Here is an 18664-nt window from a genome sequence, read left to right as displayed (position 1 = left end):
TCCTCAGGGGGAGGAGGACTCCACACTCGGCCCCTGCTCTGCTGTGGGGTGTCTCCCACAGGAGACAGTCCTCCACCAACTTCTCCAACATGTGTCCTTCCCGCAGGCTGCAGTTCTTCAGGAACTGCTCCAGCGCAGGTCCCTCCCGCGGGCTGCAGTCCTTCAGGCACAGACTGCTCCAGTGTGGGTCCCCCATGGGGTCACAAGTCCTGCCAGAAAACCTGCTCCAGTGCAGACTTCCCATGGGGTCACAGCCTCCTTCGGGCATCCCCCTGCTCCAGCATGGGGTCCTCCCCGGGCTGCAGGTGGAGATCTGCTCCCCCGTGGTCCTCCCTGGGCTGCAGGGGGACAGCCTGCCTCACCAGGGTCTTCCCCACGGGCTGCAGGGGAATCTCTGCTCCAGTGCCTGGAGCACCTCCTCCCCTCTTTCTTCACTGACCTGGGGGTCTGCAGTTGTTTCTGTCACATATTCTCTCTCCTCTCTCCAGCTGCAGTTGCACTAGCACAGGTTTTTTTTTCCCCTTCTTAAATCCCTTCTCCCAGAAGCACCACCACCGTCACTCATGGGCTCGGCCTTGACCAGCAGTGGGTCCGTCTTGGAGCCGGCTGGCACTGGCTCTGTCAGACATGGGGGAAGCTTCCAGCAGCTTCTCACAGAAGCCACCCCTGTAGCCCCCCCGCTAGCAAAACCTTGCCACGGAAACCCTACACAAAGATGTTCTTTCTCCAGGAAGAGCTATAAGAAACAGCTTTCCCTGAACAGACAGAGCTGCTCTGTTTAACCCACAACCTAAAGCAGCAACAATGGAAAAAAGAATAGTCAAGAGAGGGGAAAAGAGTCAGAAAACTTTATTCCTCCCTCGAAAAACACCCAGCAAAATGAGACCAAAGAGGAAATTCTCTTCAGCATGCCACAGTTCTCTTCTAATACCAGTTTCCTTATTCTCAGAAAGCTTTTGCTTGCCCAAGAGACTATATATATATTAAGACTTAAGCGAGCTGCGAATTCAAGTTGTTTGGCTTTCAGTGTTACATGTTTCTAAATCAGTTTCTGTAATACTGTCCAAAAAGTCAGTTTCCTAAACAGTGGAAACATTTCAAAAGACAGAGTGACTTTAATAGAAAAGAAAAAGATTATTTTTCCAGTGTGGTCTTGGACAATGTTCTAAACTTAATTGCAGCAATGTATCAAACATACTACCAGAAAAGAAGTGTAAAGAACTACAGATTAATAAAGCTAATCTCTTCCATCCACTCAAGAGCGCCTAAAATTTTTGAAGTAAATCTGTTGATGGAGTAATTCCTCTGTGGTGATAACACTAAGAGGAGAAAACCAAACATCATCAATGCGCTTGATTTTCCACGAGAGAGGACATTTCATCATGGCTGACAGCCTACAGTCAAGAGGAAAGCATCAGAGATACTGCAAGACCTGATCACAGTATCTCTTTAATAGCGGTATACCAAGAACTCCTAATCCTAACTAGAATCTAAAATACAAAAAAAGAATCAGACCTTTGAGATTCATGAGGCAAGTGTGATACAGCAAACTGAAAATTATGTTTTATGAGCTGTAATCACCGTTTGTTTGAAAACTGTACTGAATCCTCAAAACCATGGTATAGATACCAATTAAAGGGACTTCCAACACCACAGGCTTCTCTGAAGTCTCATGACCATAGCCCTCGCTGAGGATTAGAGTAGAGGGCTGTTCTCACAGAGCACTGAAAAACCTCACGCAGTGACAGCAAAAGTTGTCCTACCTCCAGACTCGGCAGTGAGCTGGAGGCAGGTCCGAACGGACCCCTAAGTCAAACACAGCCTGCAGCCCAGAGCGGGACCACTCGAAGTTAGTGGACTGCCACGACTGATGGTACGTGAGCTCTTTTTGGTTTGTAACACCATGGGCAGAAGCACAGAACTACTGGAAGACTATAATTTGTTTTAGACTATCATCGGCTTGCTTATAATTGGCATGGTGAAATAAAAACTTATACTTGGCCATAGAAGCTTTTAACCAAGCCCCACTGAACCCACTGAGAGATAGGTACTGAAATCATAGAATGGTTTGGGTTGGAAGAGACCTTTAAAGATCACCTAGTCCAACCCCCCGGACACGGGCAGGGATATCCTTCACTAGATGCAGTTGCTCAAAGCACCATCCAACGCACAATGCTTTTGTGTTTCTGGGCTCAGACACCATTTGCATTCCAGCACCTGAACTGCAGATGCTGTATGCTGAGGACACCTCGCAGGGCAAAAGGAACTTTTCCTATTCCCAGGAAATTAAGCCAGTCTGCTACTCAACTGCAGTCGGACTGTATCAGTACTAGATCTTTGTATTAATATTCCCAATAAACTGCCACTAACAGAGTTCAGTATACAATAACAGTTGCTTAATAGGATTCCTTTTATTTTCCCTATGATTATTTACACACTAATTCTCAGTCCTGCTGCTGAAGAGCTGTATAGTTTTCCTCCCAGTATATATCTGAAATTTTGCTGAAAATCTTTAGCCTCTCTGCATAGATGATTTAGTCTACCTAGTAATACACAATACCTAGTATACCTACCTAGTATACACAATCACACTAAAAATAGAGATTATGTTAGCCTTTATTAACTGGAAAATCTTATCAGCATATTTTGAGTTAGGCTTCTGTTGTGAAAATTCTTGTACAAAGTTGTGTGGTCTGCCCAAGAACTCTACCGCCCATCATACAAAGTCTCTACTTAATATGGCAGATGCAGACTGATTAGGAAGCCTGAAAAACAAATACAAATACAAGGCATCAACTACAGTTCCTGTAAGATGTGGAGGAGACATTTCAAAATTAAACATTTGATGCAAAATACCTGTGAAAGGGTTTCAAATCACCTCAGTTTGAAACCACCCCAGGGACCTCCACCTGGGAAAAAAAGTATCAATCTCTTAACTGCACACAAAAATTACTTTATGTTAGTGAAGTGCTATAGAGAACACTCAAACATTTGGTACACATCAGGTACCTAAAGGCAGATGTACTGGACGAAGTCCCAGCTTTCAAGTAAAATACTTTACCTTTTAAAGCTTTTCTAAGAGTGGCATTTTCTGGCAGAGAGGAGGTGACTGAGAACAGATCTGCCTCTTAAGTCCTGCACTTGGATCAAACTCACCTAGTATTATTTTAGCCCATTATGTCAATTCTAAACTAGCATAAGGTCAGTCTTCAAACATCAAAATCCATTTAACCTAAACTCTACTATCTCTTGTTTAAAACAGGGAAAAAGTAACAAAACAGTACCAGGGATGTTTTATAAAAAGACATAAAACTTACCCACACTACAATCCTGGAAGAATACAGTGATTACAAAAAGGTTCAGACAGAGAATCTCACTAACACATCAGTGAACCCAATTCACATGAGGACTACAGGAGGAATAGAAAGCTGGAAGAAGACTCTCCAACAGTAGCTATTAAGGTTATATTTTCAGCTGTCTCAAAGGGGAGAGGCTGAATCTTATTTTGCTAGAGAGTGGTTCTGAGCATAATGGAAATGTTATGTTATGACTCTGTTTTGAGTGTGACAGCTTAGAGTTACAAGGAACACTGCTGTGTATCCTACTAAATGAAATAAAAAAATATGTGTTCAGAGACTCGGAGAGTGTAAGAAACTTTAGTCCATCATTTCATTCTTCCATATGATTAATGTGCTAAAAATAAAAATAGATATTGTGAACTGAACAAGGAGTCATTCCATTTTCACTTAATCTTTCTTCCCTCCTACCTCAGTTCTGCAAGCCGAGGTCAAAGTTTACATTTTGAGACACAAGCAGCTTCACTCCCCCGTGGTTGGAATTTAATAAGCCTGACACGGGAGTTACTTCGCTAGGATGTGCTTAGTTCTACTGCAACAGCGCTTACAAAAGACAGGTTGGCAAAGCATATGCTCAATAAGCAGATAAGAGGAGACTTTTTACTTTATTTCCCAAAATAGCCCCAACTTCCTTCCCTCCATCCAAAAACAAAAAACAAAAAAACCCACCACCAACAAAAAAAATCCAGTAGCCTCTCTCTCACTACTCAGAATTAGGTACAAATCTTCTGAAATAAATTAAGTCACAATGGTACAAGCAAGAGACAAACAAGCTCAGTTTCTGAATATAAACATGTTAGATAAGGTACGCATTTCCAATTCCACAGTAACTAACCCGAACTTAGATTTACAAAAAATTTCTTCGCTCCATAGCAACAATTTGCTATCATTCTGCTTGCAAATGTGAAAATTGTTTTTGAAGGTGCATTGCAGGCAGCTTCATAATTAGAAAGAGGCAAGAACTTTAAGGAAATTAGGAAAAAAATTAGTCTCTCTAATTAACACCCGACAAGGTGTGGCAAAAATAATAGCTAGAAATTATTAATATAAGCATCACTTATGCAACTATATATAACTATGAAAACAATTATAAACAGCTGTATTTAGCAATATCCAAACAGAACTGACACACAAAATCTCTAATGAGATTTTTAGAAGTTACTAACACCTGAATATGAAATAACTCTGAAAAACGCCATTTGTAACAGACACCGTTCACCAAATAGCATCCCTGACCCCATTCCAGTAATTTACTTCTGCTTCATCTAAAATCAAGCTTACAATCAGCAAAATAAAAAATGTCTGCTTCATTTGCTGAATACACTGAACTGAGCCACTGGAACTTAAATGACTTCTAGACAAAAAGATGAAGTCCTAAGGCTATACCTTTTGACACATGTTTTGAAACTGTTAGAAGGAATAACACGTCCCAGGCGTCCAGTTAAAGTTGCATATCCAGTTAAACAGGGTAACTTATGTGTTTCCTAAATGTAAAGAAGAAAGAATTAGAAGGTACACAAGTTGCAATAATAATGGAACAGTTGGTCACCAAAGGTCCTTCTCTTCTGAGAAGAGGCCAACGCAGTATAGGCCACGTCTTTCTAACAGCCTCTGGCTAGTAGTTTTCAAAGAGATTGAAAACTTTGCACAAAAATGCAAATCTGGTATTCCATTAACAGGCTGAAAGCCTTTTGGATTTTTCTGTTGTCTGAAGAGTAAATTAACTATTAATAGAAGAATCCAATTATATGAAATGTTGCAATCAAAGAAAACAGAGCTGAACACTGTTGAACATGGCTACGGTCTACCCTCTAAAATATAAAGGGCAGCTTTAGCCACCGAGCTTGTCATAAGCAAAGAGGTTGGAGGGGTTTTTTTCTTGTGTTAGGTTGACACGGTTCATGGTGGTATTGCTACAGGACTGTTGGCCTGTCATCACTTCTGTTATGAACTTGATTTTCTAGAGTTTTAAAGCTTTGCCAGTAATAAATAAATAAAATGAAATTATACAAGAATTAAAGCTGTTTTCTTCAGGAAAGGGATATCTTCTGAGACTACCCTCTACCCTATTATTATTATTATTAATTATAGAAAATGCAGCATGTCTCTTGAGAATTTAAATCCCTTTCATGGACTGTCAGAGGAGCTTAAGTAGGTCTTGAACTACAAATGGGAAGCATCTACACTGTCAGTACTGAAGCCATTAAATTACTTCATCATCATCACTCTGTGAAAAAGTAATTTCCTTGGTAGTCTATAATTGTCTCAAAGGCTCCATTATAGACAATTCAAGTGGGCAGTACATTTTTCAAACTTACAGCTACCATTGAGTACAGTTATACAATACCTGTAATCATTGACCTTTGTAAACTATTTTGTTGAGTATTTGATTTATGCTTCTGGGCCTGTATTACCAATAAAAACTTTCACAGCTTGGAGGAGTAGGTACTGTTATTTAAACAGAACTGTAGGATTTTTTAACACCTGTATGAACTCCTTTACTTCTAAGGAAAGAGTGGTATCTGTAAGGTACACCTTATTATACGTCTGATATGGTACACCACCTACGTATCGGGCGCCTTGTAACAACTCATGTGTACAAATACAATCTTTTTGAATGATGTATTTCCATTATGTGCTCACCTCTAAAAAAAGAATGGCATGAAAGAACAAGGTTTTGGGTAAAAATTATTGATAAACACTATCAAGTCAGCTGTCAGGTCAAGAAGACTCGGATAAGTTGAGGATTTCAAGACTTTAGTGAGAACAATTTCTAGGAAAATTAGATCAAATCTCAGTTGGGCCTAAACTTACAGAGTGTTTTTTTTTTTCAAAAGCAAGACTGTTTTTAATTAACAGCACAAGAAGGCTACTTTAAAGAAGGAGAAGAGAAGAAAGACAAATGTAGGATCCAACCCAGAAAGAATGAATGGGTATTGGAAGTATTTTTCCTACTGTAACTCTTTTGAGATATACGTAGGAATAATGTTAGAACATCAGTGAAATGTAATTCCTTGTACATACAATTAGAATATAAAGCAGAGAACTGTAGCTCACAATTTCAGTATGCAAGATGCTATGAAGAGAAAGGTAAACTAAATATCTTCAGAAGAGTACACTGAGGAAAAAAGTATGCTGCCTTCCTTTTCTTTATATACAAACACAGAAACATTTGGGTCAAATGGTAATATTTGTTTTAGACCCCTGAAAGCTGCAATTATAACAGAAGGAAGAAAAAAGAAAACATGAATCTATTCCATGTTGAACTACAGTATTAGAAAAGGGAATGGGTGAAGAAGGGAATAACTTCCATGGTTTTGCTATAAATATTAGAATATGGCTTTTCTTTTTCCCCCTCTTAGTAGAAACTTCTACAAACATATAGCCATTTCTCAATTAACCAGGGCAATGAGGAGAGAAAAACCACGCTAACATATAATTTAATCATCTTGTATCATTGCCTGGGGGAGAGGTGGGGGGAAACATAGATTTATGTAGATAGCAGCCTTAACCAGTATAATGCAGACAGAAACCAGCTACATGTCCCGAAATGCCAACTCTTAAAGCCAAGAGCTTTGATTTGGGAAAAACAAGGGCCAGTTAATTTATAAACCATATATTCCAGTTTTATTGTTAACTCTCTCTTATGCAAAGAGACTTCTTCAAGAAAATTTTGATGTATTTTTAAGGCATTTTTCTTTGACAACTTCAGAGTTACTGAGAAGCCACTCATTATCTCAATAGTTATTTTAAATGGAGGAAATCCTCTCCTTTGTATACATACCCACATCAAAAAACATCTCCTGTATCTCTAAAGCTTTATCCAGGATTTGTAGGGGTTTGTAGAGCACTGGAAATTTCCAAACTGGAGAAATATTATTTGAAAGATTCTGAAGTTCGTAAAACAAACAGATACCTATAAAAAAATTTAGCATATACAGAGAGCCTAATACCATGATGAACACTGCACAAACTTTCTTCTATTTATGAAATATATTTTGAGATAAAGTAATACTAACATAATATATCCAAGGAACAATAACTGCAGAATTTAGAGCATAGGCTTAGAAAAACCTTAACAACAAAAATAAACATAAAAGAAGAGAATTCCTAATGCTATGACACTTCCCAAGATGCCATCAAAATTCAGAAGTTTTCTTAGAGACCAAGATGCCATATGAAGACTGCTGTACAAAGTATATTTGCATTTACGCATAAGTACTGGCATAAACTCTTACATGTTGTTAACACTGCCATTAATAAGTACAGTTACTTCTGTAGGTCCAATGTATACATTTTGGAAATCATAGGCTACTTCTAAACCCTGGGACCTAGAAGCACTCAGGTCATGTTATTTCAAATCTTGTTCCAACATATGTGTAGACTGCTTCCTCTCTCCCCCATCCTGCTTTCCATAGGAAAAGAATGGTCTGGAAAGCAGCAATGGTGCTACAGCAGACTCCAGAAAGCTCTCCTCTCAGGGCACTTCAGGGACCAGCCTGGACAGGGGAGGTTCTATGTGACAGATCACAGCCGCCCAGAAATTTTGCAGTGGTATAAGTGTGAGGTTTTTAGGACATGCAGCTGTTTCTAATAGTATGAAGACCCAGGTAATAGGCAGCTAAAACCACACCAAAAGTTCTTTAAAACTTTGAATACAATTAGCAGGTAAAACCAAAACCTTTTTTTTTAATCTGTAAGAGAGAACTCTAGAGTTTTTTAATTAAAAATAAATAGTAGAATTGGCATTAGTATAACAAGTAGTATAAAGATGCAAAACTTTTTTTTTAACCTAACCCATAGAACCTAGAACTTCAATTTTATCTTGTTATTCTACAGTGTTTCCATGTGCACACACTAATTACCTGTTCTCTGTCACAAGTTCCAAAAGAGGGAAGGGGAATAACTCACTTCCTTTTTGAAAAAGGCAAAGCCATGATAAACAGTAAACTATGCAAAGTCAATGGTGTGTCAAACAATTTAAGAAACTAAATTTTACAGTACTGTACAATTTGCAATCAACTGCCACATAAAAAGTTTAAAGTTCTAGAACACACAAAACCAGAATAGCAACACTACTTCTTGCTCTTTACTCTTACATTTCATTCATAGAAAATGAAGATGTTCAAATTAAATATGGGAGAAGGATAAATATCATAAAAATATGATCTACAACAATAATAACAATGCAAGTTATTAGGCAGTGGAGTAGCAATTAGATATACTACAATACCTCAGTGGCCCAAATATTTTCATTTTCCTGAGATATGTTCCCCATGAAACACCGGTTTTAATTTTTAAAGACTAGAAATTTATTGCATTGTGATACGCTCTTTGTGGCTCCATCTCCCCTGAGCAACAAAGCAAAGAACGTGTTGTTAGTCCAATAATAATATAATGCTATAGAGAGGATTCAGTCGGAGCATAAAAAGATCCACCATTTCACATGGTTTAATTTTTTGCAGTAATAGTCTTGTAGCAGAATGATGACATTATCCAAGGTTATGTCACTTTAGGGGCATGCATGGGTCTACTCTTTTTGCCCTGAAGAGACAGGTCAAAGGAGCTTTCTGTATGTAAATTACAAAACAAAACAAAAATATTTTTACCATAGAACAATTTATTCAAATGGCATTATGTCTCAGTGTACTCATGCTCCACCTTAAACCCATTAATTTCTCCCGCTTCAGACCTTCTGATACACTATAATCCCAATTTTTTCATTAAACACACATTATCTTTCATTCCATTCTTCTTCCAGTACTAGTGCAAATTTTTTCCTCTTCCATAGAAGTGTTCCCAAATAAACAGTACCAGCATCAAACTCATAAAACATCCCAATCCAACAAAGACACTTCCCTCATGGCTGGTCAGTAATCAAATGAGGGTCTATTAGTTTGAATACACCATTTATATTACAGCCAAATGGACCAATTAAAGCAGAACACAATTTTAAAGACATAATGTTCAAAAAGATGCCCTAACACGAGCGGGCAATTTGCAGTATGTGGCGACACTGTGAAAGAGAACCTGAGTGAACTAATATTTATGCACAGCAAACAATCAATGCCCAGGAGTGAACAAGAGGGCTGAGCTGCTTGGCAGCAAACCCAATGAGTTCAGCACCCACAAGCACAGGACTGCTGCAAAGGACCATCATGTACCTATTCTTTGGAGAGCAAAGGTTACACAGGGGCTGCTGGAACTATTACACCAGGTCAGAGAACGCGTATTAATGGGAGAATGAGACACCGTATAACGCCGTACATATTATACAATGACGAAGGTCATGAGTAAATTCCTGTGGATGTTAGAAAGACTGGGCTGACAAATAATAAACTGGGCTTTCCTCTCAGTTGTCTTGCATTATCCCGAGACAAACTGCACATGAAACCTGTCCAAAAGAACAACACACAGGTACAGCAAAGGTGAAAACTAACAGCGGAGGAAAAAAGTAATATATGGAGTGCTGTACATAACTGGTGCCCAAAGGAAAGCTTTAAAGAACTAGAAATAAACCTGTTTCATCAGAGACACACAGTCTGCTAGAAGTGGGACTTATTTGATGACTTACAAAAATACTTCATATACCTCAAAAGGGAAGGAGGAAGAAAAGTAAGAATACATTTTAAAAAGAAACTAGCTATTATATATAACAACAGCAAAACCATACTTGGGAAAGAGCAGTGTCCACTTAGATGCAATTTTTTCCAAATTACAGCATCAGATTTATTGCCAAACTACTATGGAAAATGGTATTTATCATAAAAGGAATTAAAAATTATTAAAAGCTGCATAAGAACAGAAAGCATACATAAAGACAGCAAACACTGATACTGTCAATAGGTGTGCAACCCTTCAAGAAGCAAAATATTGCTGAAAAAAAAAAAAAAAAGAAAAAAGTTGTCAGCCATCAAAAAAAGAGCCACAAGAGACAAGCATTCCTCACTGGTTATTGAAGTAAAGGAAGCCAAAGTGAGATAAATAAAACAGGATGGTTTTCTCTGGTCTAAGTACCAAGAAAAATCTTGATGAAGATTGGCTTAAGGAGCTTTGGGTCAGAACACTGTATTATCATTATTATTGTTAAGGGGGAGGAAAAGGATAAATCAAGGTCAGGAGTCTCTGTCAGAACCACTGTAAGATACAAAAATGATCTTGGTTAAATACATCTCTGTAGTTTTGTGAAAGTAATGAGGATCAATACAGAGAGGTACAGAAACACATAAAAGAAGCAGCAACAATCACCAGCAGTCTCTACATTGTGCGAAAGAAAATCAGTTGTCCATAACAAAAGCAATAGATACCAAGTTTGAAGCCAGAAGGTATTTAGCTTAATTGTTTTTGTGTTGTTAGTTAACATAGTTCCTGTTCTTTAAAAGAGCAATGTTCACATTGTGAAAATTGTCATCACCATTAAGGTCTTTTGCCAAGTGAAAAAAAAAAAAAAAGTAAAAAACTAGTTAAAAATAGTAACAACAACCAACGCCCCCCCCCCCCCCCCCCGGCGACATTAGCAGTATAAATGCCGGTATTCAAGAATCAGACTGTCTCACAGAGAAAATACACCAGCAGAACTCACAGAGAAGAATGTTGCTGGTAAACTGTCCTACCCAGACAAATTAAGGTGTCCTTAAAAATTCCACTCTCAAGAGTTCAATTAGCCAACTCACAACAAGGCTTGATGAATGAATTACAACTACTCAGAATAAGAGCTGCAGAGTTGGGCCCAAGATGGCATACAGTGTAACTACTGCCAGTATGCAGTATAATAAATCCAGGGCTGTTAATGTTGTTTTCCTTCTTAAGTAAAAAGAAAATTGGAACACAGCAGCTGGAAATAGTGTTCTTATAAGGGAAAATTCTATACATCTTTTCTTTGTATGAAATTCTATTCCATTTATGACACCTTATTATTTACATGCAAAGCAAAATAATTGCAACTTTATACACAAAACCGTGTACACAGCCAACAAATATAAAACCTTATCATCTAAAAACAGATTTGAAAATCTGCATTTAGGCACAGAAAGAGACTAATTTTTATAAATGGTCAAACTGCTGTGTGCATCTTTAAAATCACTAAACAGAACCTTTAGACTCCCAGCACCTTCAAAACATACCTCTCCGCTTGCTAAAGGTCCTCTATACAACTGAATGTGTGTAAAAGTCAGAAAATGAAAGCCACATTATTAACAGTGGAAATTTGAAATCTCTTGGGATTAATTTATTTAGCACGTGTTTTTTATTTTCTTTTAAAACCAAATGCTTTGGGTCTGGTGCAACTAATAAAGAAATAAATAAGCACAAAAAATACATTGCATTTGTGTGTAACCTACGCGCAATATTAAAATCAAATCATGGATCTTTCAGCTTGGGAGCATTCCTTTGTTAACTCCCCAGGGAGAAAAAAAGATCATTGCTAATGCTGCCCATGGCATTTTGAAATGTGTTAACCATTACAGAAATGAAAAAAAAACCCTGTTCTACAGATGCTGAACTATGTTCCAATTCTGGATTACTCTAACCACAAACAACAGGCAATCACGTGGATGGACAATCTACAAATCGATCATGGGAATAACAGAAGCTAGACTCTACATTAATATGTTTGTTACGTCCTTGCCAAAATTTTCCTTGCTGTTAAATTAAAATGTTAGCTTTCAAGTATATGACAAATCTTATTTACTCTATTTATGGTTAGTTAAGTCTCAATGAGGAGCTGTTCTACTTATCTCCAAAATTTGCTCACGAAGCATCTATGAGGTATTTTAATATAATAATATCCTTAATCTCTTTGGTTTTGGAACAAAATACAAGTACAGAACACAGGGGCAAGACAGTATTTTTGTTTCCTTCTTTGTTCCCCCAAATCAGATGGAAATGGAGAATGGCAAGAAAGTAAGTTTCCACTACCTAGAAGCAGAAAATTGGCTTACAAAATTGCCAGTTCATAGCCTAAGAAGATTAATTCCTGCACTTAAACCATAATAGAGGACAATCTAGAGAGGACTGATGTTTAGTTGAATTGGTGCTATTTGCTCTGATGCAGAAGAAATAGGAAGCTGTTTTAACCTCCCATTCACGCTGTAAAATAAAAGACGGCATGCACGTAAGTAAACTCCAGCATGGAACTCTTACCAGTTTTCTTGTAACAGCAATCTCCTAGGCAACTTGTGCAAGGAAATGGAAGTAAGAGTACATTTTTGACTTCTGACCTTGTCACAATGGGTAGGTAACACTGGGGAGAAAGAAAACATGCCCAAATCTTGTGAATCTCACAACACTGCAATGAATTTAATTGCAAGTTAATTTCTTCTATATTATAGAACAGAGATTACCTGTGTGACTAGCTATGCAGGAGCTGCTTAGAAGTGGCACACAAGAATCCAGTGGTCTCCTCCACACAAGGAAGACAGCAGCTGCAAGAGCAGCAACTTCTGATCCCAGCTGCCTAAACTACTTCTCGCCCCTCTGCGAATGGTCAGAACAAACTGGCATACCTGTGCCTATACAGTCCAACATGACTTTGAGTTATGGTGAAGGTATCTTGCAAAACTAAGCTGCTTTAGAAACCATCTCCCTTAGATGTGCTTGAATACGCTGACTTACCTTATGTAAGGATGTTGTTTCACGACATTAAGGGACACCAGCAAGGATAATAATTTACATAAAATGGTCACTATTCCTAACAAAAAATTAAACAAAAATAAATACATGACTAAACTTTCTCTACTGAACTGTCGTGTTCTCTGCATGTTAATTAAGTTTTAGTTCAGCTTTAAGCACAATGCTAAGAAACATCTTATCTTTGCAGCAGTTTTCCTAAGTTCATTAGTCAGTTAGGAAAAGTTAATATTATACATGCAGCTTGTAAAGCACATAATTTCTCATTTAAAATATTTTCGGCCCCCTACAAGATTAAGCACTGATCAACAAAGGCAACATTCAATTCTATTGTGTTCTGGTGGTAGGGTAGCTACAATTGGCTACAATTACATAACAAAAACACTTGTCATAGCTCAAAATACAACCTAAAAGTAAGTTGAGAAGACAGATCTTAGGGGCATTACTCTAGCTGTATGTTTTGTACAAATTCAGTAGATTTTTCCTTCTGTATCTTCACGTTTGTATGTTTTTACAAGATGCTAAAATGACAGGATCGGATATTAAACAGTACAACTATAACAAAAGTATTTATTTAGATATCAAAGACCTCTAGCTTCTGTTCTGGTTTTTTATTTTAGCCAGCTAACCCTGTACTCTGCGTGTTGGATAAGCGCACACATAAGTAGGTTTAACAGTTTTAATTATACTACATACTAGTAGTTGTAACAGTAGTCTTCTGTAGGAAAAGACTAAAGCATTTTAAGAAAATGTACAGTAGTACTGTTATTGATTTGTTATTGATTTGTTATTAGTTAGAATTAATCATATTCAATTTTAATAGGAATATAGAATTATAAGAAATATTTTAGCAAAAATTATATATCTATTGCATTTTACACACTTAACCAACAACCAACAGCTGTTGTGAAATCCTCTGTATAGCCCTGTACCAAGGCCGGAGGAATTGGTTAAAATCATCTAGTAGGAACATTTAGAACTTAGATAACAAGCTTAAGATTTAAGATAATTTGGATATAGTGTTTATTTGTAGGAGTATATTATAACCTAGAATGCATAAGATGTCAGAACTTCAAATTAATGGGAACTGAGAAGAGTCAAATGAAGCAACTTGTAGTTATCTGCCAAGAAACAGTTAGTTACCTGCCAAGGACCAAACTGCGCAGAATCACCTAGAGAAGGTCAAGAAGCGGACAAGTGAGGAAGACTATGAAAGACCACCAGAGGACTCTAGAAGACCACCAGAGACCTTCAATGCGCATGCATAAAGGACATTTGCATATGCTAATGACTTCCCAGAAATCTAATGAATATGCATGACATTTCCTGGAAATCTAATGAATATGTATGAGCAAGCACAATATAAGGTGTGTGATTTTGGTGTTCAGGTGTGCGTGGTTCGTGAGAGGACTCACCCACGCACCCGGCCATCAATAAAGAAGTGTCTGCTTATCTACACTAAATTGGTGTTGATAAGTTCTTTATTCCGAGTTTTTCGGCAACAGTACAAGTTCTGAGCATTTATTGTTAGGATTCGCTGTAGGAAAGCAAGTAGAAATTTAACACTACAAAAGCGTTGGGTTAAAAAAAAAGTACAGCAGTACACCAAAAATTAAAATTTTGTTATTCCTTTTCCTCTGGTTTAGACCACACAGTGAAGTGAGCACCACTTACAAACAATGTTAACTAAACCTTGCTGCATATGTATAATAAAGCAGGATGTAACTGCTGTACGCTAGCACAAAGGCTGTTTTTTCTATTACAGCTGGAGCTTCCTACAAAAAACAGTCCTTCAATTAATTTTACCTATTAAATAACAAGCCATCTAGAGGTGCTGTTCACATATTTTACTTACTAAATGAGAGCATTACTTTCCAGTGTGCTAATTCCCTGGCAACTGGCACAAAAGAAAAAAAAAATAAGATTTCATCCAACAGCTCAAAGGGAAAGAAAGTAATCCAAAAGGAGAAAACGTCAGAAGGGTGAACTGCATTGATTATAAGTGCTGAAAAAATGGCATTAGATAACACTCCAAATAATGATACAGAAGGACTCCGAATAAAAGGGATGAAGTACTTCCACTGGCAGTTCAGGGGGAAGAACTCCCCTATTGAAGGTAACCTGATATATCAAGGTGGGACTCAAGGACAATTTAATCAGTCTCAATTATGCTAAAGAGATGGGGGAGATAAAGTCACAGAAGATGAGACTCAGCAACACACTCACATAGCCTAGCCTTAGCGACTGAAGTATATGGATGCAGGTTCTACAGGGTAACACTTGGATTGTTTCCAAAGTCAAGAACCTTGTAAGTGCCTCAGACCTCATTTAAGGATTTTACACTCAGGTATGAAGTATTCACAAATAGTTTGGAAATCTTCCTGTCAGAAGATATCCTACCTTCCTTAATCAAAAGCAAGTATGTCAGCTATAGGAAGCAAGTTCATGGCACACATCAGATCAATTTAATGTTCAATTTTTCATCATTTATAGATCAATTCATATTTGTTCTATAAAATCAGCAAGGTTTAGGTGAAAACTTCCAAAAACAGTCACATACATTTTCACACACTACTTCGTTGTGAAAATTATTGCAAAACCTAAAGCTTCAGATTTTGAAAAATGCAACCAGCTATGGAGGTACTTAAAAAAAGTTACAAAAGTGTAGTTTTAGATATCCAATACTGAAATTTTGTTTGTGTTCTTTCAAAGGAAGTAATTTTATGCAGATTTCTATAGCTTCTAGAAATATGTATGTAATTCATTTATCATCTTTGATTAACATTAGGTGACATTAAAAATTGCATATGAAAATTAAAGGGGATCTTATATCTCATGTAGGTTTACATCAATATAACCATTTGTCTCATTCAGAAGACTTACAGCAGACAGATTCAGCAGAAAGCATCTAGCCTGTGTGCCCCTTATTTCATGCCTTCCCTAGAATTATTCCAAATTTCTTGAAACATTTAGGAATCTTGTGGAAGTCCAAGCAGTCTCCTGACTGCCTTTTTGCCTCCTAAGGGTCACAACTTGTCATGAAACAAACAGGTTCACCAAAAACTATGTTAAAAGTTGTGACACTCAAAGTATTTAGAGGCTGAAACATACTACAAGTTCTCTGAAAGGAAGTGTACATTATGAAAATCATCAAGGTGGTGTCCCTTTTATGCCTCTGTACTGGAAGACACTTAAGAGGATTTTCAGTTAAATTTTATATATAATTATGGCTTTCATCACAGCTGAAAGATCACTGAAATACAACGCATTCTTTCTATGCAGCTTTTTAAAGTAGAAGAAATCACATCCACATTGTAGCATAACAGTAACTAGGGGAATGGAAACACAATACAACAAATATTTGTAAGTGTAAAGGATGCCTCATATGTAGGGATAAAAATGAATTATACCAGCATGCATAAACTCTTCATGTTTATATACAGGGGTTTTTTTGCATGTATATATATATAAGCAACCAAAATGCCATAATTTATATCTGCTATTTTATTTGAATCCAGAAAGTGACAAAGTATCCAAGAATTATCGATCCACTATAATTACTTTCCCAGCATGAGATACAGTTCGTAATCTAGAGTACTTTTAATCCTTCTTCACTATATGAACCCCAGGACGTAAAACACGACTCAGAACCTCAATTTGTATTGGTTTTGTGTTTGGAATGTTATAGAAAGGCAGTTTCTAAATATAGACAGGATAACATCTGAGACAAATGTCTTTAGTTCCTAGAATATTGGCCAAAGCTAAAGCACCTATCCTGTAAATGCCTGTGCATAATAAATTCACTTAAAAATGATACAGAAATCTTACATATCCATATCAAAGCCTAAATATTCATACCGCTTACCTAGACTGTCCTGTTCAGGTGAGTATTCTGTGTGAAGCACATTTTCAAATTCTGCTAAAAAGCAGTAGCAACTAAAAAAGCTTTCCTAAAACTTCTAAATAAGAACGAAATTAAAATAATTGGTCCTGGATTAAAAAAAAAGAAAAACATAACCTCAGGCTATTTGAGACTCCAGTGGTGAAACTGAAAATGAAACTGAAGAAATTCAGTCGCTGTTTTGCATAGCGTATTGAGAGTACAGATTAAACAGACAGAAACCAAAGGCTCTAAAATGCTTGAAACTTTTTGTGATAGTGTGAGTAAAGCCATTTTTGTTTTAAACCACGATAACTGAACTGCCTTCACCTGCTGTAGGTATGAGGGAGGGAAAAGCGCACATTTCTCGGAAACAGAGTAATTCATCAGACTTCACAGCAGTCTTTCCAGAAACTGCAACAATCTGGGTTTTGCAGAAGGAAGGCACACACCTCAAGTTCACACTTTTTAAGAACCCGCCCACATCCAAAGCTGCTTCCCGTGTGATAAACCACATGGACTATTTCAAAAACCGAATCACCTACAAAAGTACTCCATTATTGTCCAGCAGAAGGGCCTCATTCACGAAAGCAGTTAAGAGCAGACTTAAATACTGCCCTGGTCACACTGACTGTGACAAGACCCAATCTAGCTGTAGCACGGGAGGCGAGAGCCTGCCGAACAACCCCGCAGAGCCGAAAGTCTCCCGACACAAGAACCGGGAGGCGGCTCTCCCGCTGGTTCCCAGAGTTTTCAGTTGGAGACTGCCCCTCCAAACGCTCGAAAACGCTCTCCTGCACCCTGCGCGGCACAAGCAACCCCTCAGGGCAGGGCCCGGCCGTCCTCGGCCGCCTCCGGCAGAGCTCCAGGCGGCCTCTGGACTCCCCCCGGCGCCCCAAAACCGCCAACGCGCCCTCCGCACCCACCTTCCCCGGCTTTCCACCCCCGTCTGCCCCACGCCTCTGTCCCCACAGCCACCCTCACCTCGCTCGGTCCGCCGCCATTAAGGGTAAGCGCCCTATTCGATCTCGGCCCCGGATTTTTATTTTTTTATTTTTTTTTTTTTTTTCATCCAAGCGAAATTTGCCCGCGAAAAGCAGCGGGCTGGCGCGGACGAGGAGAAGGAAATCAATCGCTTCCTTGCTGCTTTTAATCCCTTCAGCCGGCTTTCAGCAACGCCGCCCGGGGCGCCCTGGCCGGCCGCCCGGAGCGAGCCGGCCCTGAAGGGGCAGCCCGCCCCGGCCCGCTGCCCCCCGGCCCCGGGAGGCGCCTCAGCAGAGAGGCGGGGCGGCGGGGAGGGGGCCGCCCGCTACGGCCCCTCGCTGCCCGGCCGGGCCGGGCCGGGCCAGGTGGTGGAGTGGGACCGGGCAGCGTGGGGTCGGGGGGGGTGCCCAGGCCGCGGCAGGGGAGAGGGGTGAAGGCTACACACCCAGCAGGAGCCCGTCCATGTCAAAGATCAGGTGAGTGACCGGCCGCAGCGCGGAGGAGGAGGAGGAGGACATGGCGAGGCCGCAGCAGCCGGGAGCCCGCCTGGCAGCGGCGGCGCAAGCGCGGTCGTGGCGGCGGCAGGAGCCGAGGAGCGGGGCAGCCGCGGGGCAAGGCCGGGCCGGGCCGGGCCGGGCCGGGCCGGGCGGAGGAGCCGTGGGGCGGTTGGGAGCGGGTGAGGGCGGCGGGCGTTGGGGCCTGCTGTGTTTGTGGCGGTGTTTTCTTACAACAAAGTCCGTTTCTCTTCGTGGGGCCTCGTCTGGTGGAGGACAGTTCTTTCTAAATCCCGTTCGGTGCTGCTTGCGGGAGAGGGTGG

At 39.4% G+C, this 18664-nt stretch overlaps 2 protein-coding genes and 1 long non-coding RNA gene across 17 annotated transcripts in view; 1 reads left to right on the top strand and 2 right to left on the bottom strand.

The window, feature by feature from the left end:
• Positions 1-18439, bottom strand: part of PUDP (pseudouridine 5'-phosphatase) — a 75057-nt gene extending 56618 nt beyond the window's left edge. For 2 of the 3 annotated variants that reach the window (XM_069770461.1, XM_069770464.1), the window contains exon 1: positions 17848-18092. In XM_069770461.1, the coding sequence (XP_069626562.1) occupies positions 17848-17867 (20 nt within the window). In that variant the 5' untranslated portion in view covers positions 17868-18092. Of the gene's footprint in view, positions 1-17847; positions 18093-18292 lie in introns of those variants that run through there. The other variant, XM_069770463.1, reaches the window with a different exon arrangement.
• Positions 2580-13759, bottom strand: LOC138681956 (uncharacterized). Its single transcript, XR_011322193.1, has 4 exons — positions 12880-13759; positions 12698-12810; positions 12498-12597; positions 2580-7272 (listed from the first exon to the last, which is right to left on the bottom strand). It is a non-coding gene; the product is annotated as an uncharacterized lncRNA (long non-coding RNA).
• Positions 18199-18664, top strand: part of STS (steroid sulfatase) — a 113598-nt gene continuing 113132 nt past the window's right edge. For 10 of the 13 annotated variants that reach the window (XM_069770459.1, XM_069770457.1, XM_069770447.1 and 7 more), the window contains exon 1: positions 18199-18323. Coding sequence is in view for 1 of the 13 variants with exons in the window: in XM_069770449.1 (XP_069626550.1) it covers positions 18310-18323 (14 nt within the window). In the remaining 12 variants the exon portion in view is untranslated. The remainder of the gene's footprint in view (positions 18324-18664) is intronic. The other 3 variants (XM_069770458.1, XM_069770448.1, XM_069770449.1) reach the window with 2 other exon arrangements.

This window comes from Haliaeetus albicilla, chromosome 25 (assembly GCF_947461875.1).
Source record: "Haliaeetus albicilla chromosome 25, bHalAlb1.1, whole genome shotgun sequence".
NCBI lineage: Eukaryota > Metazoa > Chordata > Aves > Accipitriformes > Accipitridae > Haliaeetus > Haliaeetus albicilla.
This window is presented reverse-complemented; position numbering and strand designations above follow the sequence as displayed.